General features: G+C 36.3%; 2 protein-coding genes across 8 annotated transcripts in view; one reads left to right on the top strand and one right to left on the bottom strand.

The window, feature by feature from the left end:
* Window positions 1-2,815: 2,815 nt before the first annotated feature.
* Window positions 2,816-18,130, bottom strand: Mdh1 (malate dehydrogenase 1). The gene is made up of 9 exons (XM_003467491.5): window positions 17,955-18,130; window positions 12,557-12,655; window positions 12,063-12,159; window positions 10,213-10,388; window positions 8,667-8,789; window positions 4,963-5,139; window positions 4,320-4,433; window positions 3,720-3,809; window positions 2,816-3,144 (listed from the first exon to the last, which is right to left on the bottom strand). Exons 1-9 carry the CDS (start codon window positions 17,955-17,957, stop codon window positions 3,019-3,021), a joined length of 1,005 nt encoding a protein of 334 aa, XP_003467539.1. The 5' UTR covers window positions 17,958-18,130; the 3' UTR covers window positions 2,816-3,018.
* A 128-nt stretch (window positions 18,131-18,258) lies between these two features.
* Wdpcp (WD repeat containing planar cell polarity effector) overlaps window positions 18,259-20,098 on the top strand; it is a 313,989-nt gene continuing 312,149 nt past the window's right edge. For 6 of the 7 annotated variants that reach the window (XM_063229505.1, XM_063229504.1, XM_013150055.3 and 3 more), the window contains exon 1: window positions 18,259-18,768. The gene's annotated coding sequence lies outside the window, so the exon portion shown is untranslated. Of the gene's footprint in view, window positions 18,769-18,869; window positions 19,003-20,098 lie in introns of all 7 variants that reach the window. The other variant, XM_063229501.1, reaches the window with a different exon arrangement.

Here is a 20,098-nt window from a genome sequence, read left to right as displayed (position 1 = left end):
TTATATAGACAGATAATATAAAATCCAGGCTTAATGCTGGTAGGGAGGAAAGGTATACTTTTCTTACCTATTGGAAGAGTCATCTCCAACAATGGTATGATGAGACAGAATAGAAAAACAAAACAAATCAATAAAAATTTAAATGACACAGGAACCTTCAGATGGAAGGTTCAGAGAAGTCTCACTATTTTTAAGCTTAGGCTCAATGAAGAAGGGAGTTTTGTAGAAATGTGATTGGACAAACTGTTATGACGTAATGATTTACAGCTAATAGACTGATAGGGAGCGACCAGCAGGTCCTGTCTAGATTCTTTGTCCTGTGCACCATTCCTCTTTCCCCCTTTCTATCCCCAAATATGGGGCCTGGACCTTCCAGAATGCACATCATCGAGGGAAAGATGGGAGTGACTTTTTGGTTTTATAGCTTGCTTTGGGAGAGAGTTCTAGTTTCTGATTCACCATGTTAACCTGATTTTGGTGACTTTCTGGCATAAACAGGGGTAGGAGGGGGCCGGGGATTTAACTCAGTGCTTGGTAGGAGCAAGGTCATGAGCTTGATCCCCCCTCACCATCCCCCATTCCAAAGGAAAAGAGGGGTTTAGGAGGAGGGAGGATATGTTAGGAAGCCCTTGCTTCTGAAGTTCTTGTGTTCACAATAGCAAGTCAAAGTGCAGTATTTTGGGGTTCTGACCCTCAACAATGCTCTCTCCATTTGCTATAAAATGATAGTTTATCTAGTCCTCATTAGCAGCCATTAAGGAGTTGGTAGGTACAGCAAATAACACTGCTGTTCTCGCCAAAGCCCTTTTCACATCTTTGAATTTGCCTGTAACATCCAGCCCCTGCAGTTCTTCCTGTGCTGCTTAAACTTTGCTGGCAACGCAGAGAGCAAGAGTATCCAGGAATTACATTCTCCACTCACTCACTATCCAACAGTTCAGGGAATGGGTGTATGAAAGCTGCAGGCTCCCTGCCCCAGGGGTTTCCTTAATTTCTCAGGCTGGAGCCAACCTTGGCTAAATGTGCCAGCGTGTCTCCATCTCCTTCCTGCCCTTGCTTTCCTCTTCCCTAGAGCTATCATCTGTGTACACCACCTCCATAAATCACATTTGAAGCCTCAAAAACTCATCTCGGGATTTACTTCTGGTTAAAACAGTGGGTCAGATGTTACTGTCTTTTCATCTTAATCAATAAACACAGATTGACTACATGTATGTAAGAGAAGCAGAGAAAAGCATTCTTAGCATAAAAAACAGAAAAAGGCATGGAATGCCATGCAAAAGAACTAATGTCTATAATTATCTAGATCGCTCCAATGATTCTATACATACATACTTTACGTATTTTCATTTTTACATGAAATTAGTTTTCATGCTTCCAACCAAGTAACTTTTCTTCTAAAGATGTTTGACTCATCTGTTTTCCTTCTCTCCTGGCTTATGTAAAGAGAGAAGGTGATGAAAGAGGAAGCCAGTAGGAAGGAAGAAAAATGTTTTCTTCTACCTTCAGGTCTTCTAGTACCCTTTATTGGAAGATTTTAAACAAGGAGCAACTAGAAAAGAAATGTGGTTTGCAGTGTCCCAGTTCCAGTGTCGTAAGAATATAGAAGGGTGACTTTGGAACTGAAAATTTAGTAGCTGGTACATAATTCATTTTATATAAATTCACCCTATGAAATTTCTTCTTATGCTTCTAAATAAAAGTTTTAAAGATACATTCACTCTATTTTCTTTTCTGGATCATATGAAATATGAGATAATGATACAGTTAATTTTAAATAATGAATCTAACCAGTAAGTATTTGAGGATCCTTAAAGTACACTTCATTGTATAACACTGAGATATAATACTGAGTGCCTATTATGTGTGAGCAATGCATTAAACACAGGGATGAAAAGATACAGTGCCTTCTGTTCTCATGGGAATTTTAAAAAGAAGTATTTTTTTGTTTGTTTGTTTTTTTCCTTTTTATCGGTACCAGGGATCGAACTCATGACCGCCTGCTTGCAAGGCAGGTGCTTATGCCGCTGAGCTAAATCCCCAGCCCCTAAAAAGAAGTATTTTTTAACACTTTGTTTTTAGTAAAAAGCTTAGGTTCTTTTTTTTTTTGGTACTGGGGATCAAACTCATGATCTCGAGCTTGTCAGGCAGCTGCTTGTGCCAAAAGCTTAGATTCTGAGCATTAATACTAGTGTAAATTTCTGTGGCCTTTACTGGTTATGAAATATAAATAAATATTTTGCTACAGAGGAATACCTCAAGGGAAGATTTATTACTACCATTTCTATCATGAAAATGAGTGTCATATTTCATCCAATGACATAAAACTATTAATATAATATCATTTACAATTTATTTGACGGGTAATTTTAAAATAAAATCATCCAGAAAACATGAACTAATCCTCAAGATTTTAAAAACACGTATTTCCTATCATGGGTAATGTTAAAAAATACATTGTGAAATAGACCAATTCATTATCATGAGGTTAGGTTTTCCTATTCTATTTAAATAAAGATAATACAAGGGATTCATGTTTTATTCTGTAATATTTTCTCATTTTATTTATTGAACCCCATCCCCCTCTTTTAGACAGGAATTTTGCTATGGTGCCGATGCTGCCTTAAACTCATGATTCATACTTTAGCCTCCTAAGTAGCTGCAATTACAGGCACATACCAACATAACATCTGTCTTCCCTTTGTTTTTTTTCAAAGAATAAGAACAAAAATTACAATCTCTTAGACAAGCTGGAAAATAAGCAAGTTTGTTTTGTGAATAAGCACTAGTTAGCTAGTAATTCGGAGTCTGTCACTTTCACTTTAATATATTTTATTTAGAACGTAGCACTAACAGCATGATGATAGACTTACAAATGTATAAAGCAGCACACAATCTTTAAAATATGTTGCTTTTCACAAGTAACTTTAAGTATTACATCATTTAGTACTACAGTCAAAGACGACATTTAGATTCCTCAGCTTTGGGGCATTTAGTAACATCGAAATGATTGCCTAGTCATGCTGAGGAAAGAAATTCAAAAGCAGTTTCTTTTTCTTCCGCCAGTTCCTTTGCAGTAATATCCATCTTCTCACGTGAGAAATCATTAATAGGGAGACCTTCAACAAACTTCCAGGTCTTATTCTGTTTGAAAGAAAAATATCTACACTGATTACAACTGATCTTCCAGCAAGCAACAACCTAGTGTGAATTCATGTTTAGAGGTGTACCACTTTAAAGTTTGATTTAAAAGTAAGTAAATAATCCAGATTTTTTCAGTGCTGGGGATCAAACTCAGAGCCCTTGTGCATGAAGGGAAGCACTCAACTACTAAGCACACCTTTAGCCAGGAATCCAAATCTTAATTAACAGATAATTTTGCATAAAAAGGCAACATCTGCATCTAAAATCCATGAAATCTTAAAAAATTCTATAAAAACTATTCACATTAGTTAATAAGATTATAATAGTCATACTGCATCATTTAGAAATAAGACATGATTTGTAGACATGATATTAGAAAAGTAGTAATTTATCTAGTGGGAACAGTTGAATCTTGCTTTCCAGATTAATTTCAAACTTTTGGTGAATTAAAGTTGTGATAGACATAAAAATTCTGAGGAAAAATAAATTTAGTACAAAATTAACTTTTTAGCTCAAATTATTATTCCATTTTTGAGAAAAACATGTAATGACTTTCCCACCTCAAAACACCTTACCTTGATTACAACAGGGAATGAATAGAGCAGATCATCAGGAATACCATAGGAGTTGCCATCAGAGATAACACCCATGGATACAAACTCTCCCTGAAAAAAAAAAAAAGTTACACATTCTTACAGTGCACAGGGATCAGTTTACCAACCAACACATGAACTAAAAAATTAACCAAGTGACCTTCTTACTATGTTCATAACTTCATTACCGTAATGGCATGATAACCAACACTGGGCATTCCCAAGACAAGATAACTTTCGTACATTTGATCTCATTCTACTCTTCCAAATTATCTGTGAAGTAGGCCAGAGAAACATAATCCTTATTATAAACATGAGGAAACTGGCCCAAATCTGATGTGAAAGAGAAAATGGTTTTCCATATAAAATCTCACTTAATCCTTCCAATTGTGCAATATCATGTAACAGATGACAACACAGCTCAGAAATGTTAAGTAACTTTCTGAAGGTTACCTGGTTTGTAGGCAGCTGAGTGGGGAAATAACCTAATTGGCTTGACTCCGAAGGTTAGGATCTTTTTACTTTACAGTGTCAGGGAACAAAAATAAAAAGAGTGGCTTGTGCACATCACTGAGTCCTCACCTCTGGGGTTCCAAACCAGATGTCTCTGATGTGGTCTGCGATGGCTTTTGCAGCAGACATTGCACTGGAGAGTTTCCGAGCTTTGATGACAGCTGCACCACGCTGCTGCACAGTCTGGTTGGAAGCAGGCAGAGGCAGTGGTGTTACTTGGTTATGCTAGCAAAATTTTCATCAGTTCCAAGCTGACCCTGAGATGAAAGTCTACAACAATAGCTTAATCTATTTTCTCCAAAATCATGCAACCATCTAAAGCTGACCTTACTAACCTAATTCACTTGTAAGTACCAATCTTTTCAAAGACAGAAAAGTACAAATTCCCACAAGATGTTTCACATACTTTATTCAAAGAAATGGATCTAGGTTAAAAAAAAAACAAAAAGAGAGCTAGATGATTAGAGGGTAGTCCAATTTTTTCCACTTTTGATAATTTCAATGGCTACATAAAAGGTCAGATACAATGGACTGTGACTGGCTCTATAAGATGCCCAGAATACATATGCATTACTCGAAGCAAATGTGAAAGATCTGCTCTCTGTGAGGTTTCCTTTCTACCCCTTGGGGAGGCACTAAGGTCAGCAGTGTGGAGCGTGTCTCCAGAATTCTTTATGCTTGGCTGTTAAGATGACTCACAGATTTTTCTTACCGTGATGAAGTCTCCCTTGAGCCAACTGTCATCTTTCAGAGCTTCATAAACACCAACTTCCTTTCCATGCAGTTTCACTTTGGCATGGTTGACATCTGGATATTGAGTCGAGGAATGGTTTCCCCAGATGATGACATTCTTCACATCATCAGCAGTCACACCAAGTTTAAGAGCAATCTAATACAATTTAAAAGAAAGACACTAATTAGACAAATGATTTTTATCTCAAATTGTGACATGTGTGAAAAAATTCTTTAAGAAAAATGGAAAAAGCCTCTGAACTTTTTTTTTTTTTTTTTTTTTTGAGACAGTGTCTCACTTTGTAGTGCAGACTGGTCTTGAGTTCCCTTGGATCCTCCTGCCTCAGCCTCTGAAGTGCTGGGATTACAGGTGTGTACCACCATGCCCAGCATGCTTCTGAAATTTTGAGAGGACACTGTGAATTATACTGATTTATAAAAAGCAAATTTCATTGCTTGGTAACTGCATAAAATAGCTTTACAGTGTTAATGAAACACTTTTGGGTAAAATTTTTAAGTGAGTATCAAAGAGCACACACCAGCTGATAATTTGTGATCGGTAGCACAGTAGATTTTCAAATATAAAACATCAACTAAGAGGTTAACATTTCTTGAGTACATAAATGTGATCGTTGTTTTGTAGATAATGTTTACATGGAGATAGTTCCTTGAGTAGTTCAGAGAAATTAGGTGTTTTAGGTACTTTCCCCATATTTAGGTGAAGTTTTTATAATGTAGCAATATAAATCAATTTTCAATTTATCTCATATATGAAATTTTTGAGTTGGAAGGGACTTATATTACCAAAGAATAACTCCATTTGATAGGTTAAGTCCCTGAAGAAAGAGGTTAAATATAATAACTTACACATCTGTGTATACATCTGTCTACATACACACTTTGATTTATGATGCAGTTATATTCTGAAATTATTTTAAGTTGCAAATAATTTAAGATGAAATGCATTTAATACACCTAACCTAGTGAACATCATAACAGCCAACCTTACCTTAATTGTACTCACATTTATTTTAACTTACAATTGGGCAGACTCATCCTAACACAAAGCCTATGTTACATAATATAATGTTAAACATACTATTTAACATATTATATATAGATTTATGAAGCCCCGTATCTATATTACCTTGGGCAAGTAACTCAAGATGCTTTTCATCAAGAACTTAAGAACCCATAACCACTCTGAATGTCAGATTCAACTACTCCAAAGTAAAATGAAGATAAAGTGCCTGTAGGCTTCTCCTCCCCCTAAGTCTTCATGGCGTCTTACTTGCTTTGTTCATGCTGCCTACCCTCTCCTGCTCCTTTGATCTCTTTAGCTAATCTAGTTCTGTCTGGACAGCAAAGACCAGGTACTCTGCACTCAACAGATGTCATTTTATCATTCGTGTTAGAGCTAGTCTAAATTAACACGCACCCAGAATAGCTGTTCCTTGATTCTTAAGACACTTTTCATGTCTGTCATACAGATCTGTTAAACATTTGACTAATTCCTCAGCCCTAGCAATTTTCTTCCCCCTCATACCAGCCAACTGGTATCACTGTCAAATTACCTTGTCATCAGACATAGACCTAGTTTACAAATACAGAATTCTGAAGATGATAAATAGTTATTGGGTAGGTAAGACTTCTAAGTTTTAAAACACGTTAGGTAAAACCAGTCAACATTCATATAAGAAAAAATTATCTTTGGATTTATTATTTTCTTACTGGATAAACAACTTTTATAACTGCTTCTTCAAAAACTCCGTAAAAGCTCTCTCTGTGCCAGAATGACATGTTGAAACAGTGCCTAATCAAGGGCCTGTAAAGACTGTGAATGCGTGCCAGAAGGATGGTTAAAGTTTGATGAGATAGCTTTTCCCCTCTTGGCTCATTCATGACTTTTGCCCCCCAAAGCAAAACTACTTCAGGCCCTGGGACAAAACAGCACTCAGTAATACTTCTGGAAGCAGAATATTTCAATGTCTGCCTCCAACAAAACCTCAGATGAGACAGCACAAAGAGATGTCAGTGTTGTCATTTTAGCTCTTATCCCCTGTAAGAACTAAGTAAGCAACAAAACAGCAGTGACAACTGGCAATTGCAACTCATATAATAACATCTTCCCTCCAGTCATTCTAACCAAATCCCATTCTCCCCCAGATCCTGCTCAGTTTTTGCTACCCAATGATCTTCTAAATTAACTGGAATGTTAAGGGTGTGGCTCTCTTAATAAAAACAAAACTGACAACCATAAGAGCAGTCAACTTTTATTGTATGAGTATGACAGGTACTTTGCTAATGGCTTCAAATGGATCTTATTTCATAACAACTCTCTGAGGTCGATATAATTATTATTCTATTTTATAGCTATTCTATTTTATGTGTTTTCTCAAGGTCACAGAGCCAGTAGGTAAATCTAATCTATGATTCCACTATGAAAGAACATGCACAAGGGTTTGTTTTGAGCCAGGCAAATCTAGGAGGTTCCATCATTTACTAGTTATATGACTTAAGAGTAGGTTCCCCGACCCCTCTGGGACCCAGGTTGCCTACCTGTAAAACAAGGATAATAATGAGATTATCTGTTACAGTTGCTATAAAAACTAAGTGAAAGATTATATATAAAGCTTACGGTAGAAGCATTCAGCTTATGGTAGAAGCTTAACAAATATAAAATCTTTTCTCTATAACTGGGCATTCAGGAACTGGCAAGTTAATTCTTAGTTTAAGATGGTTGTTTTTCAACTTTGACCTCATGCCATCATCTGGTTAAAAAAACTTTCTTGAAACTAAATAAAGATATCAACTGTAGAAGAAAAACACTATTTTCATAGACCTATGTGGCAGTGCTGACCTGAGGATGAAGAGGGATGGCCAGGGAAGTGGTATGGAAAGGAAAAAGGGCCAAGTCTGAGAACATTAGCTTTCTCCTGACTTCCAAGGATACCAGGACCAGTTAGAGCTGAGAAATCCTAGGAAATCAGTCTGCATTAATAGCCTAGATTCTGATGTTTTGAAGATATTATTAATTTCCTGGTCCTCAACTTCTTGGAATATTTTCCTGAGGTTCCCAGGGGTAAGGTAAATTACAATAATGTAAAGCTTAGTTCTTAACTAGTGAAAACAGGAAATTTTATGGACACATATAGAATATTACAATGATATAAGATTGAAAACTAAATATAATATTAAAATTAAAATTTAAACTTGATTGCTTAGCTGTAGGGAAAAAGCACACAATACTCAAATCTGTCAATTTATAATCTCATGTATCTGAAAATAATTAAATTATGCATTATCAAGTAAATTATTATACTAGTAACTAATGCTAACTCCCAAAAGAATAGCAATAACTCCATTTAACTGTCATTATCAATTAAAATATAATCAAAATTAAGTGTGAAGTTAAGCTTCTGGTCCTTAGAACAGATTTAAAGATTGTCTAATACATCTATAAATAATTTACCTTTAATTTAATAAAAGGAATGGTTTCCTACTACAGAAATGAAATGAAAAAGTAGAATTCACTGCTTTTTTTTGGTATGGGGAACTGAACTCAGGACTTTGTACTTGACAGACAAGTGCTGTACCACTGAGCTGCATCCGCGGCCAGGATTCACTGATTTTAAAAGCATTTTAAAGCTGAGTTTTTAAGATTTTAAGAGGCATTTTTCTTACTTGTGATTTAGCTCTGTTATGATCCAAACGAGTTAGACAACTGAAGTTCTCCTTCGGGATGGATGGAGCTGACTTAGAAGCAGTCAGGCAGTTGGTATTTGCTGGATTTCCCACAACAATGACCTAGGAAGCACAGATTACAAACTGTATTCTTATTAAGTAAATTTTACTAGAATTTGACTGAAAAATATGTAACAGGTAGATTGCATGTTAAGTTTGTATGAGATAAACACATATAATAAATATATTTAAAAAGCCATTGTAGTATGTAGGTTTTTATACTCTTTTTTAAGAACTTTGTTTTCTTGACTAGGTAATGTCTGGTGTGACTAAAGAAAACATTTCTTGAAAGAGCTGTTTTACATATACAAATCACTTCCCATTTGGCAGTGTTTAGATACATGTCTATTTTGTTTGTGTGCCAAAACGGAGTCACAGTATTTATCTACCTATCCTTCTAGACACACTTACAAATCCAAACAAAAAGCCCAAGTATTTTAAAGCTCTATGTCAGGGTCTGATTCAGTCATATAATTTTCTTTCTATTTGGGGTTATTTTGGAACAAATTGTCTCTATGATTAAAAACTATTCCTCAAACTTGCTTCATCCTAAAAATTTCCTGTGCTAGTTGCTGGAATGTAGATTGCCCCCCCACCATCTCCTCCCAGATCTAATGAGTTAATCTTTAGCAGAAAACACTTAAGGTTATTTCTGTATTGAGAAGGTTTATTCGGCAATGAATTATAACATGGTACAGGAGACCCTAATATATGGGACTTCTACAATATGTGGATTTTTATTAAAATGAAAATTGAAAAAACCTTATTTTGAAATATGGTTAAAATTTATAGAAAAGCTAGAAGCATATTATAAAGACAGATTCCCATTATCACTTTTTCTAGATTCTCTGTCTCTGTACACACATACTTTAATACTTTCATTAGCTCATTTGAGAAGCTGCAGCTAAAATAGTATGTTGTTGACCCTATATACTCCAGTGCCTCAAGTGTTTCTTCCAACAAGAACACTGCATTTGTGGGAGTACTCTGCAAAGGCAGCCTGGATTTTAGTGGTCTGAATAGCCTTGTAATCTTGAATAAAGAAACTGGAGGATTTCTACTCAATACATCTATATCATATTCTGTTAATGATACAGAAAATAAAAATGATTTAAAATGAAGTCCATGGAAAGCAAATCCGTTTATCAAACTAATTTCCTACCACAATCACCTACACATCTATAAATATCTGAACAAGTATTTCCACATAAGAAAAAGGAACCAGAAAGTTGTGTCTTCTTTATACGTTTAAGGACCAATGTCAAATTTCCATGTCATAGTAGTGAGCAAAGTTTTTGAGCACTTGTGCTTACAGATTTCTGTACTTACAGAAAAAGATATGTAAAGGGAGATCTGCATTTACTGAACATTGCATAGAACTGGAAAAAAGGGGGGGGAGGCAAACAATTTTTTTTCACTTAAATGCTGAAAGCATAAGTTTCAAATTCAAGTGATGAGAAACCTAATAAAATGCAGAATTGTTTACCTTAACTGACTTTTTGGCATATTTATCCAATGCTGCACCCTGGCTTTTGAAGATTTTTACATTTGCTTTCAGTAAATCTTTTCTCTCCATGCCTTCCCTTCTTGGCATGGAGCCCACAAGAACAGCCACATCCAGGTCTTTGAAGGCAACTTCTTCTTTATCTGTTGCAATAACATCTGTGGACAATATGTAAAAGTACTTAAATACCCAAGCCTGAAATTTTATTTTTCACATTGAATGTAGTCATTCATTCTTAAACTTTGTAGCAAATTGTTTATCATTACATCTCATACTGATAGACCTTTTTGGGACATACCATCAGTAGAAATGTCAACAAATTTATTATCCCCTTATTTCGATTCAACAATTCTTTTTATCTTTCCTAGTCCTATATGGGGCAAGGTATAACTTTCAAAGCAACATTTGTTATTACCACAGATAGCACAAAACAGCAACTCAGTCACTAAACCTTTAAATTATATTCATTTCAAGGTCTAAAATACCAGTCACAAATTTAAAACTAGTGAATGTTTATTGAATAGTGTGCCAGAAATAATACTAAGAGAGTTATACTATTATAAATTTAATCTTTACATTTTATAGATGAAGACACGGAGGTTTAAAGAGATTAGCTACCACCACGATAAGATTGTAAGGTTGTATATTTTGGTCTGTCAATCTAGAGTTCAACTACTTTGCCACAATGTCAGTCTAATAAACACATACAACTTGCTTTTTGATTAAAAAACATTAACGGCCATGACCACTATTCAGCATATTATTGGTAAATTTTTAGACCAGGGAATTTGTGTTAGTCGGGCTTTTTAAGTCTCCCACTGGGCATAAGCAGCAATACCAGTGAGAGGACACAAATACTTATCTTCTTCTTCCCAGTCACACATTCACACCCACTGAACTTTCCCTTCACTGCCATATTTATAGCTACCAGAGTGCAAGCTGACCCCATTAGAGATAGTAGAAGGGATTCAATAGAGAAGGGAATGCAAATGGGAAAAAGCAACAGAGGAAGTTGATCTGGAAAAGAGTTGTGTATAAGGAAAGGGAGCCAGCAGAAAAGTTGAAGCCCAGCCATGTACACTTTTATAGAACTATGCAACCAAATGATTCAGATGGTAGAGTTTCTCTTCTAATAAATGTTTATTGAACAGATTAGTAAATTTCAAGGAAGATTTTCCTGGGAGATATACTGTTTTCTGCAAACTTCTAGAAGAGTTATCAATAATCTGTACCAAAAAAAAAAAAAAAAAAAAAAAACCCACAAAGTATAGCTAAAGAAAACTATTTAAGATAGTTTCCAACCTGATCTGATATTTTAACAATCTTCAATCAAATTTAAGACTTCTATGTTATATTTGAGTAACAGTTCAATGATTCTCAAAGGCATTTAAATGCTTGAGGGGTTTTAAAAATTGGTAGTACACATTTAGGCCAATTTATACTCTATCTCATCCTGGCAGATGGAATGGGCCATATAAAAATGACCAACCAACTTCTAATGTATATGGCCCAGGAGGGCATTCTTCAGAATTGAAAAAGATTTTCTATAACAGGATGCTACCATTAGCATTTAAATACTTTTAAAAACATAATAGGCATGGTCTCAGTTATGTAATCCTTGTGCAACATTTTACCTAACTAGTAACATAAACTATATATAGGTATGTTCAGGAAAAAAAGCAGCCATTTGACACCATTTCTTTTGTATACCCATATTCCTGGTATATATGTTAAACACTAGTTCAAAAACAAAAATAGTTTTATGAAATAATTTCTAATTGGGAGTCTTTAGACATAATAGGATACTATAAAATCCTTCCTCTCCAACTCACCTTTCAGGAGGGGGAGGGCACAGTCTTGCAGTTCCATTAGGACGCCATCCAGAACACCCATCATGGGAGTGATATCTAACAGCACAAGAACTATGGGCTGCCAAAAAGCAAGGATAGCATCTGTCAATGTAGATCATGTCATTTAGCACAAAAATGTCCTTTTGCAATTTTTGTTTATATGGCTATAACTCCCATTAATTGATGGTAATAAATACTTTAAGAGCTCAGGTATGTAACATTATGCCACTTTTAGATGACTGACATCTCTGGTTGCACCCAGTTAACAAAGCACATGGAATAGTTCTGATTTTCAAACTGTTTTCAGTGCCTGGAGGGATACATATAAATACCTTACCAGCTTTCACTTATAGCAATATGTTTATTATATTTATTGGGATTACCCAACCCTATGCTTTATGATTTATTTGCCACTAAATACAATTTTATTAATGACATTCTCACACTAATGCCAAGATTTAGAGACATGCCCCTACCTGGTCTTTACCAAAGACAGATCCATTCCCAATGCTGTACAACAGCGAATATGCAATTTGACCAGCTGCTCCAGTCACAAGGACTCTGATTGGCTCAGACTGTAATGAAAACGAGTATTAAAAGTGTTATTTTATCTTATGGTTTCAGGATTTTAATAAGACAAGCATATACATTAAAAGCAGATATAAAATTTAAAAATCTCTTCGCATAACTTTAGTAGAAAACTAACTTATTGACTTGCTCTGGAAAATACAGTATGCACAAATTATAGAACGTATGTCCTTCAGCTGCGTATTTTATGTGGCATTGTTCAACTCTCACTCCACAAGGTGTACAAAGTTTATCCTGTATTTTCTGGATGATCTTATAATCTTTTTAAGGATATTTTATTACTGAAACAGGGCTAACAATGTGTGCGTTACACAGTTAAAACAACCCAGGACAGCCAGGAGAGCCTTATAAATTTATGTGAATCTCTCACTCTTTCTCTGCTCACTAGCAGATAAAAATTCACAGCAGCCTGAGGAGTAACAGTGGTTAAAATTTTCTATTTTAACTGAGCCAAACGTTAAAGAAAAAAAAAAAAAAATAACGTCCTCAGAGGAAAATAATCCAAGAAGAAAAAAATTACAATAAATTATAAGTAATAAGAGCAACATGTAGGAACAGCTGACAACCTGATTCCAAAGGAAATTTATTTTTGAAAGGATGGTGACACATATGAAGAGCATAATACTTACAATACTGAAAAGTAGCCTTAAAGATTCAATAGACAGAATAAAGGACAAGAGGAAAAACACTGAAATTAAGAGTGATGAGCTTGAGTCATTTAAATAAGTTTAAATTAAGCTCAGAGAATTTAAAAATATACAATCAAAATGAACTTTCCTTTTCCTCAACAATGTTGGGTACCTGTGTCTCTACTCCGTCACCTCTATGTCTTCCTGTATGGAGACATGGCCAACTGAACTGATTGGGGGAACAGCAATGTTTGATTTATTTTTATTCAAAATTCTCTCTTCCAGATGATTTATGTATCCGAAATGGAGAGAGGATAGATGACCTTGCAGGATCTCTTGAATCTTCTAACCTTAAGCACTGAGGTCAGAAGCACTCAGCAAGGTGGTATTGAAAGAAATTAAAGGGGAAAAAATAGTATCAGGAAAGAAGTATCAACTATTACAGAAAAAGAAATCTAGCAGGGTGTGGTGATAGGTGCCTGTAATCCCAGCACTTGGGAGGTTGAGGCAGGGGAATCGCTGCAAGTTTGAGACCTGCCTTGGACTCAAAGGCCAATTTGAACTACACAGTGAGACCTTATCTCAAAAAAAAAAAAAAAAAAAAAAAAAAAAAAAAATCTGACCATAGTACATTATATGCACACTTCTTCCTCAGAGAAGAAGTGACCAGTATGGAAATAGGAAAAAAAAAAAAAAAAAAAAAAAAACCTCAAAAACAAATCTCGTAAAACTATGGAGAAAGTGGAGAAAGTTTCTTCCTAAACTTCTGGGTTTCTTCTTCATCTTTTCAGCAACTTTTCCTCTGCTCTTTATATCCCTGAATATACAAAACATGTAAATTTACTAAGTTAGTTTTAATAAAATACATATTTATATTCCAAAAGAGACTAGACTTACAAAGAGGACTAAATGTTAATGTATACAGTTATTTATCATGTTAAAATATATTACATGGTATTTGTATTCTTATCTGTCATTACTATTTAATGACATTCTTTAAGTGGCGTATACATGTTTTTTAGTCGTCATTTTCTTCTCTCCCTTGAAGTTAAGTAGAAAAGACAAGGAAAAGGGGAGGAAATAGAGGAAGAAATTATTCCTTCTTCCCCTTTTGAGTGCAAGGTCTTCGAAGCTGTGAGCTCATCTATTGTATTTTACTTTATTTTTTTTTGGGGGGGGGAAATCTACTTTTTTTACAGTAGTATTGAACTAACTGGAGTACCTGACACATAATCGGACCTCAAATATTTGCTGAAGAAATAGTTGATTCCTGAAAATACTACTACTTCCAAAGATTAAAAATAAAATAAAGATAAGAATTATTTCAAAGTATATTGAGCATGTGTTTAAAAAATTTTTAAAGATACTTATTCACGTACACTTGCATCGAGAAGGCTGGAAACTTAGGTACCATAAATAATAGTTTGGGCTATAAGCAAAAGTATTTCACTAGTTCTAAGTTATAGTTTTATCAATCAACTGATAAACTTATGTCATTTAATTCACATGTGAAACAACATATCATTGAATTCCTATTGGGTATTTGGTACTATTTTAGGCCAGGGAATCCATTAGTAAACCTTCTGAATTTAGAAAAGGGATAAGTCAATTCTCTAAAATGGGGCTAGAGGCAGCAGAGAGCAACAATGAAGCCATGGCCTTTGGGGTGGAACTTTTCTAGGCTCACATCTTGGTTCTACATCTCATTAGCGGTATGTTCTTGGAAAGTTACTTAACATCTCTGTATTGTTTCCACAGAGTAAAATGGAGATATAAGAGTAGGTCCAAAAAAAAAAAAAAAAAATCGCAGTTTTTAGGACAGAGATTAGTTCACACACAAAGCACAAAGAATGACACGAAGCAAATCTTAGTTATAGGTTTCACCACAGAATTCTCCTCTAAGGAGGTATTTTTTTTCTTTTTCTTTTCTTTTGAGACAGGGTTTTGCTGCCAAGCTGGCCTTAAACTTGCAATTCTTTTGCCTTAGTCTTCTTAATAGGCAGGTTTGGTCTTTCTGAATAAGGGAGTTTGCCTTCTCTAAGGATTCTTACAGCCAATGGCTTTCTGTATGTATGTCTACTAATCTCTACCAGACTGAAGAATCCTGACAGGAATCTCGTTTTGACTCAGATCTTTGACTCATACAGTTCAACAAAAATTTGTCGAAGGAATGAAAATAAAGGTAAACAAAAACAAAGACAATGTACTTCAATGTAGGGTTGGTTACAAAATGAGGAGGCAAGCACACAGCTCTATTTATAAAGCTCTCTCTGAAAGTCAACTAGATTCCTAGAACAGAACAACGCAGTCAATTTTAGCTATTAAAAATGTGTTCACAGTATCCGTTTAGTGCAGGGGTTGTGGCCAACTACAATCTGCTAATTCTACCAGCAGTTTCCTTCTGCCTCTTTGGGCAAATTCTTTTCATAGGTAGGTAATTTCATCTTGTTAAAGCTTAGTATGAAACCTAGTTATGAATGATGATGGAATAGGTAAAGGGAGCCCATATTTGGTTCTCACTCTTCTTCTGCAACACTACAGTTGAAAAGCAGGAAGGTGGGAGAGCCCTGTTGGCTGACTTCTCATTATGCTGTGTGAAGACAGGTTACTATTCTTTGCTCAGAGATCTGGGCAGTCTGCCAAGATCCAAGAGGGGATGTCTTTATTCTAGTAGGGCATTAATGACCTTTCTGCAAATGTAGTCTCTGTCTTGAGAACGTGCGATGGTCTCTTGCAAAGCTTGAATTTATTCCTTCTGTTATTCCACAGAAGAATACATCTATTTCTTCCTTTCTAATTAATATATATTTCTAATTTACATATATTTCTGTAATACAAAATACAAGTGATGCCATTCAGATTCCTTCAGTTATTTCCTATGGATTTCTTATAGACACAAGCAAAGAATTTTCTGCTTTAGCCCCTTCTTTCAATTGGCTTACAAAAGATGGCTCTTTTGTAAATCACTGATTATTCAGGCTCTTCTGAAGAGAAAGATTTTGAGTCACGTGAAACAACAAAGTGACAGAATTCTTCCTTATGGACCATGTCTGTGTTATCTGGCATCCCAGTGACCTTCCAGAAGTGAGGCCTGGCTTAAATATAGTGAGAAGCAAAACCAAAATAAGATCTGGGTCCTGGATTTCTCTATGACCTTGGGAAAAAAATCACATGACCTCACTAACCTACCTTTAAGATTAGATGAAACTGTCTCCAAACTACCTTTCAATTTCATTAGTCTGAATTACAAAAATAAAGCTATCATGCAATATACATGTTGGTAAAGTACTTGCATTCATATTGCAGTATGAGCTTACATATCATCATAGATCATCAGATATTAAAAGTAAAATTTTAGAATGACTTGACACATAATGATAAAATAGAGTGTGACCTTGAGCAAATCAATTCTCTCTGGGTCTCAATTAATTCAGGTTTCGTCCAGTTCTAAAATTAAAAATCTTAAGTCCTCTAATAAGAAGTACCTCTGCTTTCTTGTTAAGATTATTAAGAGACAAGCCACTGCAACCATAATTTAAATGATTACATTACTTGATAAAATAACTAGGAAATCAAACACTAGGAGTTAGTTGCTGATCTTCTTTGTCCACTTACAAAGTTGAGGGAGAAATGCCTGTATTTGAAAACATGTCTTTTCAGGTTCTGGAAAACTTGCAATTCATTGGAGCATTTTCTAACATTCTCCAGACATTTTAATATTTTGAGATAAAGAAGAAAAATATTTCCAAATATAAATAGAAGTCCTGAAACAATTTTCCTCAGTACGACAGCAAATGTCACCTTCAAAGAGCTCACAGATTATATCTACGTCACAATTTCCTCACCCTGCCCCCCTTGCAGCAGAGACAAGATATGCAGCTCTAGCGATTGCTTCAAAGACAAGATGGTAATTGAAAAGTAATGCTTCTGTAATTCAAAATACAGAAAGCAGAGGTACTTCTTATCAGAGGACTTAAGATTTTTAATTTTAGAAAGAGACGAAACCTGCAGGTGGAAGAACACCTGCATTTGTCATCTGGGTACTGACACTACCTGGCATTAGAATAAGATTCAAATAATATTTTGTTAAGTTAGATACAGAAAAAAACATGTCTCCTGAAAATGCAGATCGTTATTTGTAGGACCTGGTGATCACAGCCTTAAGAGTCGAGGTTCTTTTGCTGTAAAGGGCTCTATAACTCTATAACAAAAGCCTTTAAAATAATGATTTAAGAAAAGGAAGAAAAGAAAGGAGGAAGAAGAAGAAGGACGAGAAGGGGGAGGAGGAGGAGAAAGAGGGAAAAAAAAGGTTAGGAAGCAAATTTCCCTTCCCATCAAACCTCATCGTCCCTAGTCTGCCCAATTATAAACCTTCGAAGAAAATCAGGATTCGTATTTTGCACCCCGTTATATAACAGGAGAAATACCGAGTTTCTTCAAGGACAGTGACTTCTCCAGAGACCTACAAAACGCCCCCAGGAGGAAAGTAAGCCCTTCCCACTTACTGGGTTATTGCGACAGTCCCCAGCTGCGTGGGAGCTTTGCAAAACGGCTGCAAGGTCAGCGCGATGCCCCTGCTCTCTACTGAAAATCCTTAAATCTCAAGAACCCTCACACCCACGCCGGAGGTGAGCAGAAGCCAGGGTCCCATACTTACCATGACTGGGACCGCACGGAAAATCTCTGCACCTGCAGAACGAGCCTCTGGAAGTCAGGTCACCTCTAGCTCGGAATCGAGTCTAGGAGGGCGCGCGGTGACAGTAAGAAAAAGTTCGGCTCCCGGCCGCAGTGCCCTCTGGGAAATATAGTTTAGATTGCCCGGCTCTGGCTCAGCCTCCACGCATTCTCTCCACTGTTGAACTACACTTCCCGAAAAGCAGGATCTTTTCACGTGCTTTTTCCTGCGCTCTGCAGTCCTTGCGAAATAGTCCCCAAGAATGAGTCTCTGTGATTGGACAACGACTATTAGCGGATGGTTTGGGCTCAGAAGGAAAGGACTGCGTGATGGAACTCGGCAGTTGGAGGGAAGGAAGGCATGTGTAACTCCAGGGGGGAGACCCCTCAACCGTCTTACTTAAGTGCAACAGACACTTTTTCGTTTCATGCGGTAAACGTGGACGGTAAAAAGACCTTCCGCTGCGTAAAACTGAATCGACCCGGAAACAAAATCTTTTAAATCCTTGTACGCGCTCCCGAGGGGCGGGGGAATTGATGTGTCCGGAAGACAGTTCAGCTTCTCAGGTTGCTAAGCGACAAGGCGAGAGCTGCTGAGAGAACTGTGGCTGAGGCTGCTCCAAAACCCTGAGAACTGTGGCGGCGGCTCTGAAATCCGGAGATAGAGCGCGCGTTTCCTAGTCCATCTTTCCTAGCGCAGGGAACCTTCCTCCGGATAGTGTCCGGTGACGAGAAAAGGGTCGACAGTCCCTTCTAGGAAGATCCGGGGCCGTACGTCTTCTCAGTTCCAGCGGCAGGTGAGCCCAGTCTGGAAAGCAAGGAATTTTCTTTTAACCTTAGGGTCTAGAATGTGGTTGTGCGCCCTCCTGCGTTCTTTACTTCTTTTCTTTTCACACAGTGTTAGCGGGGTGGGAGTGCCACAGTGTTCTAGAAGATGTGGTGTCCTGGAGTTCGCGCCTGCTGTCTGCTGTGAAGTGCAACTTTTCCAGAGTTAAAGAAAAAGATATTGAGCCTCTGCTTGGGAGGTGGAGGTGAGCCCCTCCATTCTAAGAGCTTGCAGTCCATGTATCTAACTTTTCCTTGCCTCCCGAGAACATTGTCATCCCTTCTCTTTTGAAAACTAAAATGTGCTTAAAATCAAACCCGTATTTCCAAGGAAACAGTGGAAGTGAATGGGAGGCATTAGTTGTTTCAGGTGGAATATCAGCTGGGAAAATAATGTAAGAGCTTTTCATTTAAAATTAATAAGGCACAAGAGAATCAATGTGTTTCTCTGAAAGCTTCTTTGATGTGAATATTGAAAGAAGATGTGCTTTGGAATTGCTATATGTAATGAAAATGAATGTCTGTATTAGGTAACGTTGGCATAACGTCTTGTTATGTCAATGGGTTTTGTCTTGTCGTTGGTAAATGAATGTCACTTTGTTTTTCTCTGTTTCATTTTTGGGAGATTTACTATTTTGGGAAAGAAATATAATACCCTACTTTTCTCTTTGATCTTAAAGTAGGAAATATTTTTCATACCTGAATGACACCTCCTTAAATCACTTTATTCAGTTATCTTTAAGATACGCTTTTTCAGGTTTTCCGCTCTTCTCATTGGTTGCCCTGTCTCAGTCCTTTCAAGTGCTTTTTAAATTAAGCTCTGATTTATTAATATTGGAATGCCTGTATTCATCTGCCTCTAAGTGAACTCAATCATGAGTTTTATCTCTTCAAATGCTAGTTTTTTGTCAAAAAGTTTGAGTGTGGCAGTGCAAGCCTGGAATCCCAGCCCGTTGAGGGTCTGAGCAGGAGAATCCTAAATTCGAGTCTCTTGGAAATTTAGCTTGATCTTGTCTCAGAAAAGAAAAACAATTTAATAAAAAGGATAGGATGTAGTTTGGCCTGAGAGCCCTAGGTTCAGTCTCCTCCACCAAGAAAACAAAACAACAAAACCAACCCTCTCAAATGTGTTTCTAGTCCTGGTATGTTTACTTATTTCCACTTGATTTTTTAGTAATATTTCCACAGTTTTTACAGTATTTACTACTGAACAGCTGTATATTAAAAGTATATTGTGTCACCAATATAACACTTTTTGTTTTATTTTAAAGAGAATAAAGCCAAGCAAAATAAAACAGAACA

The sequence above is a fragment of the Cavia porcellus genome, unplaced genomic scaffold, assembly GCF_034190915.1.
Source record: "Cavia porcellus strain 051 isolate PalLab524CR breed Dunkin Hartley unplaced genomic scaffold, mCavPor4.1 scaffold_18, whole genome shotgun sequence".
NCBI lineage: Eukaryota > Metazoa > Chordata > Mammalia > Rodentia > Caviidae > Cavia > Cavia porcellus.
This window is presented reverse-complemented; position numbering and strand designations above follow the sequence as displayed.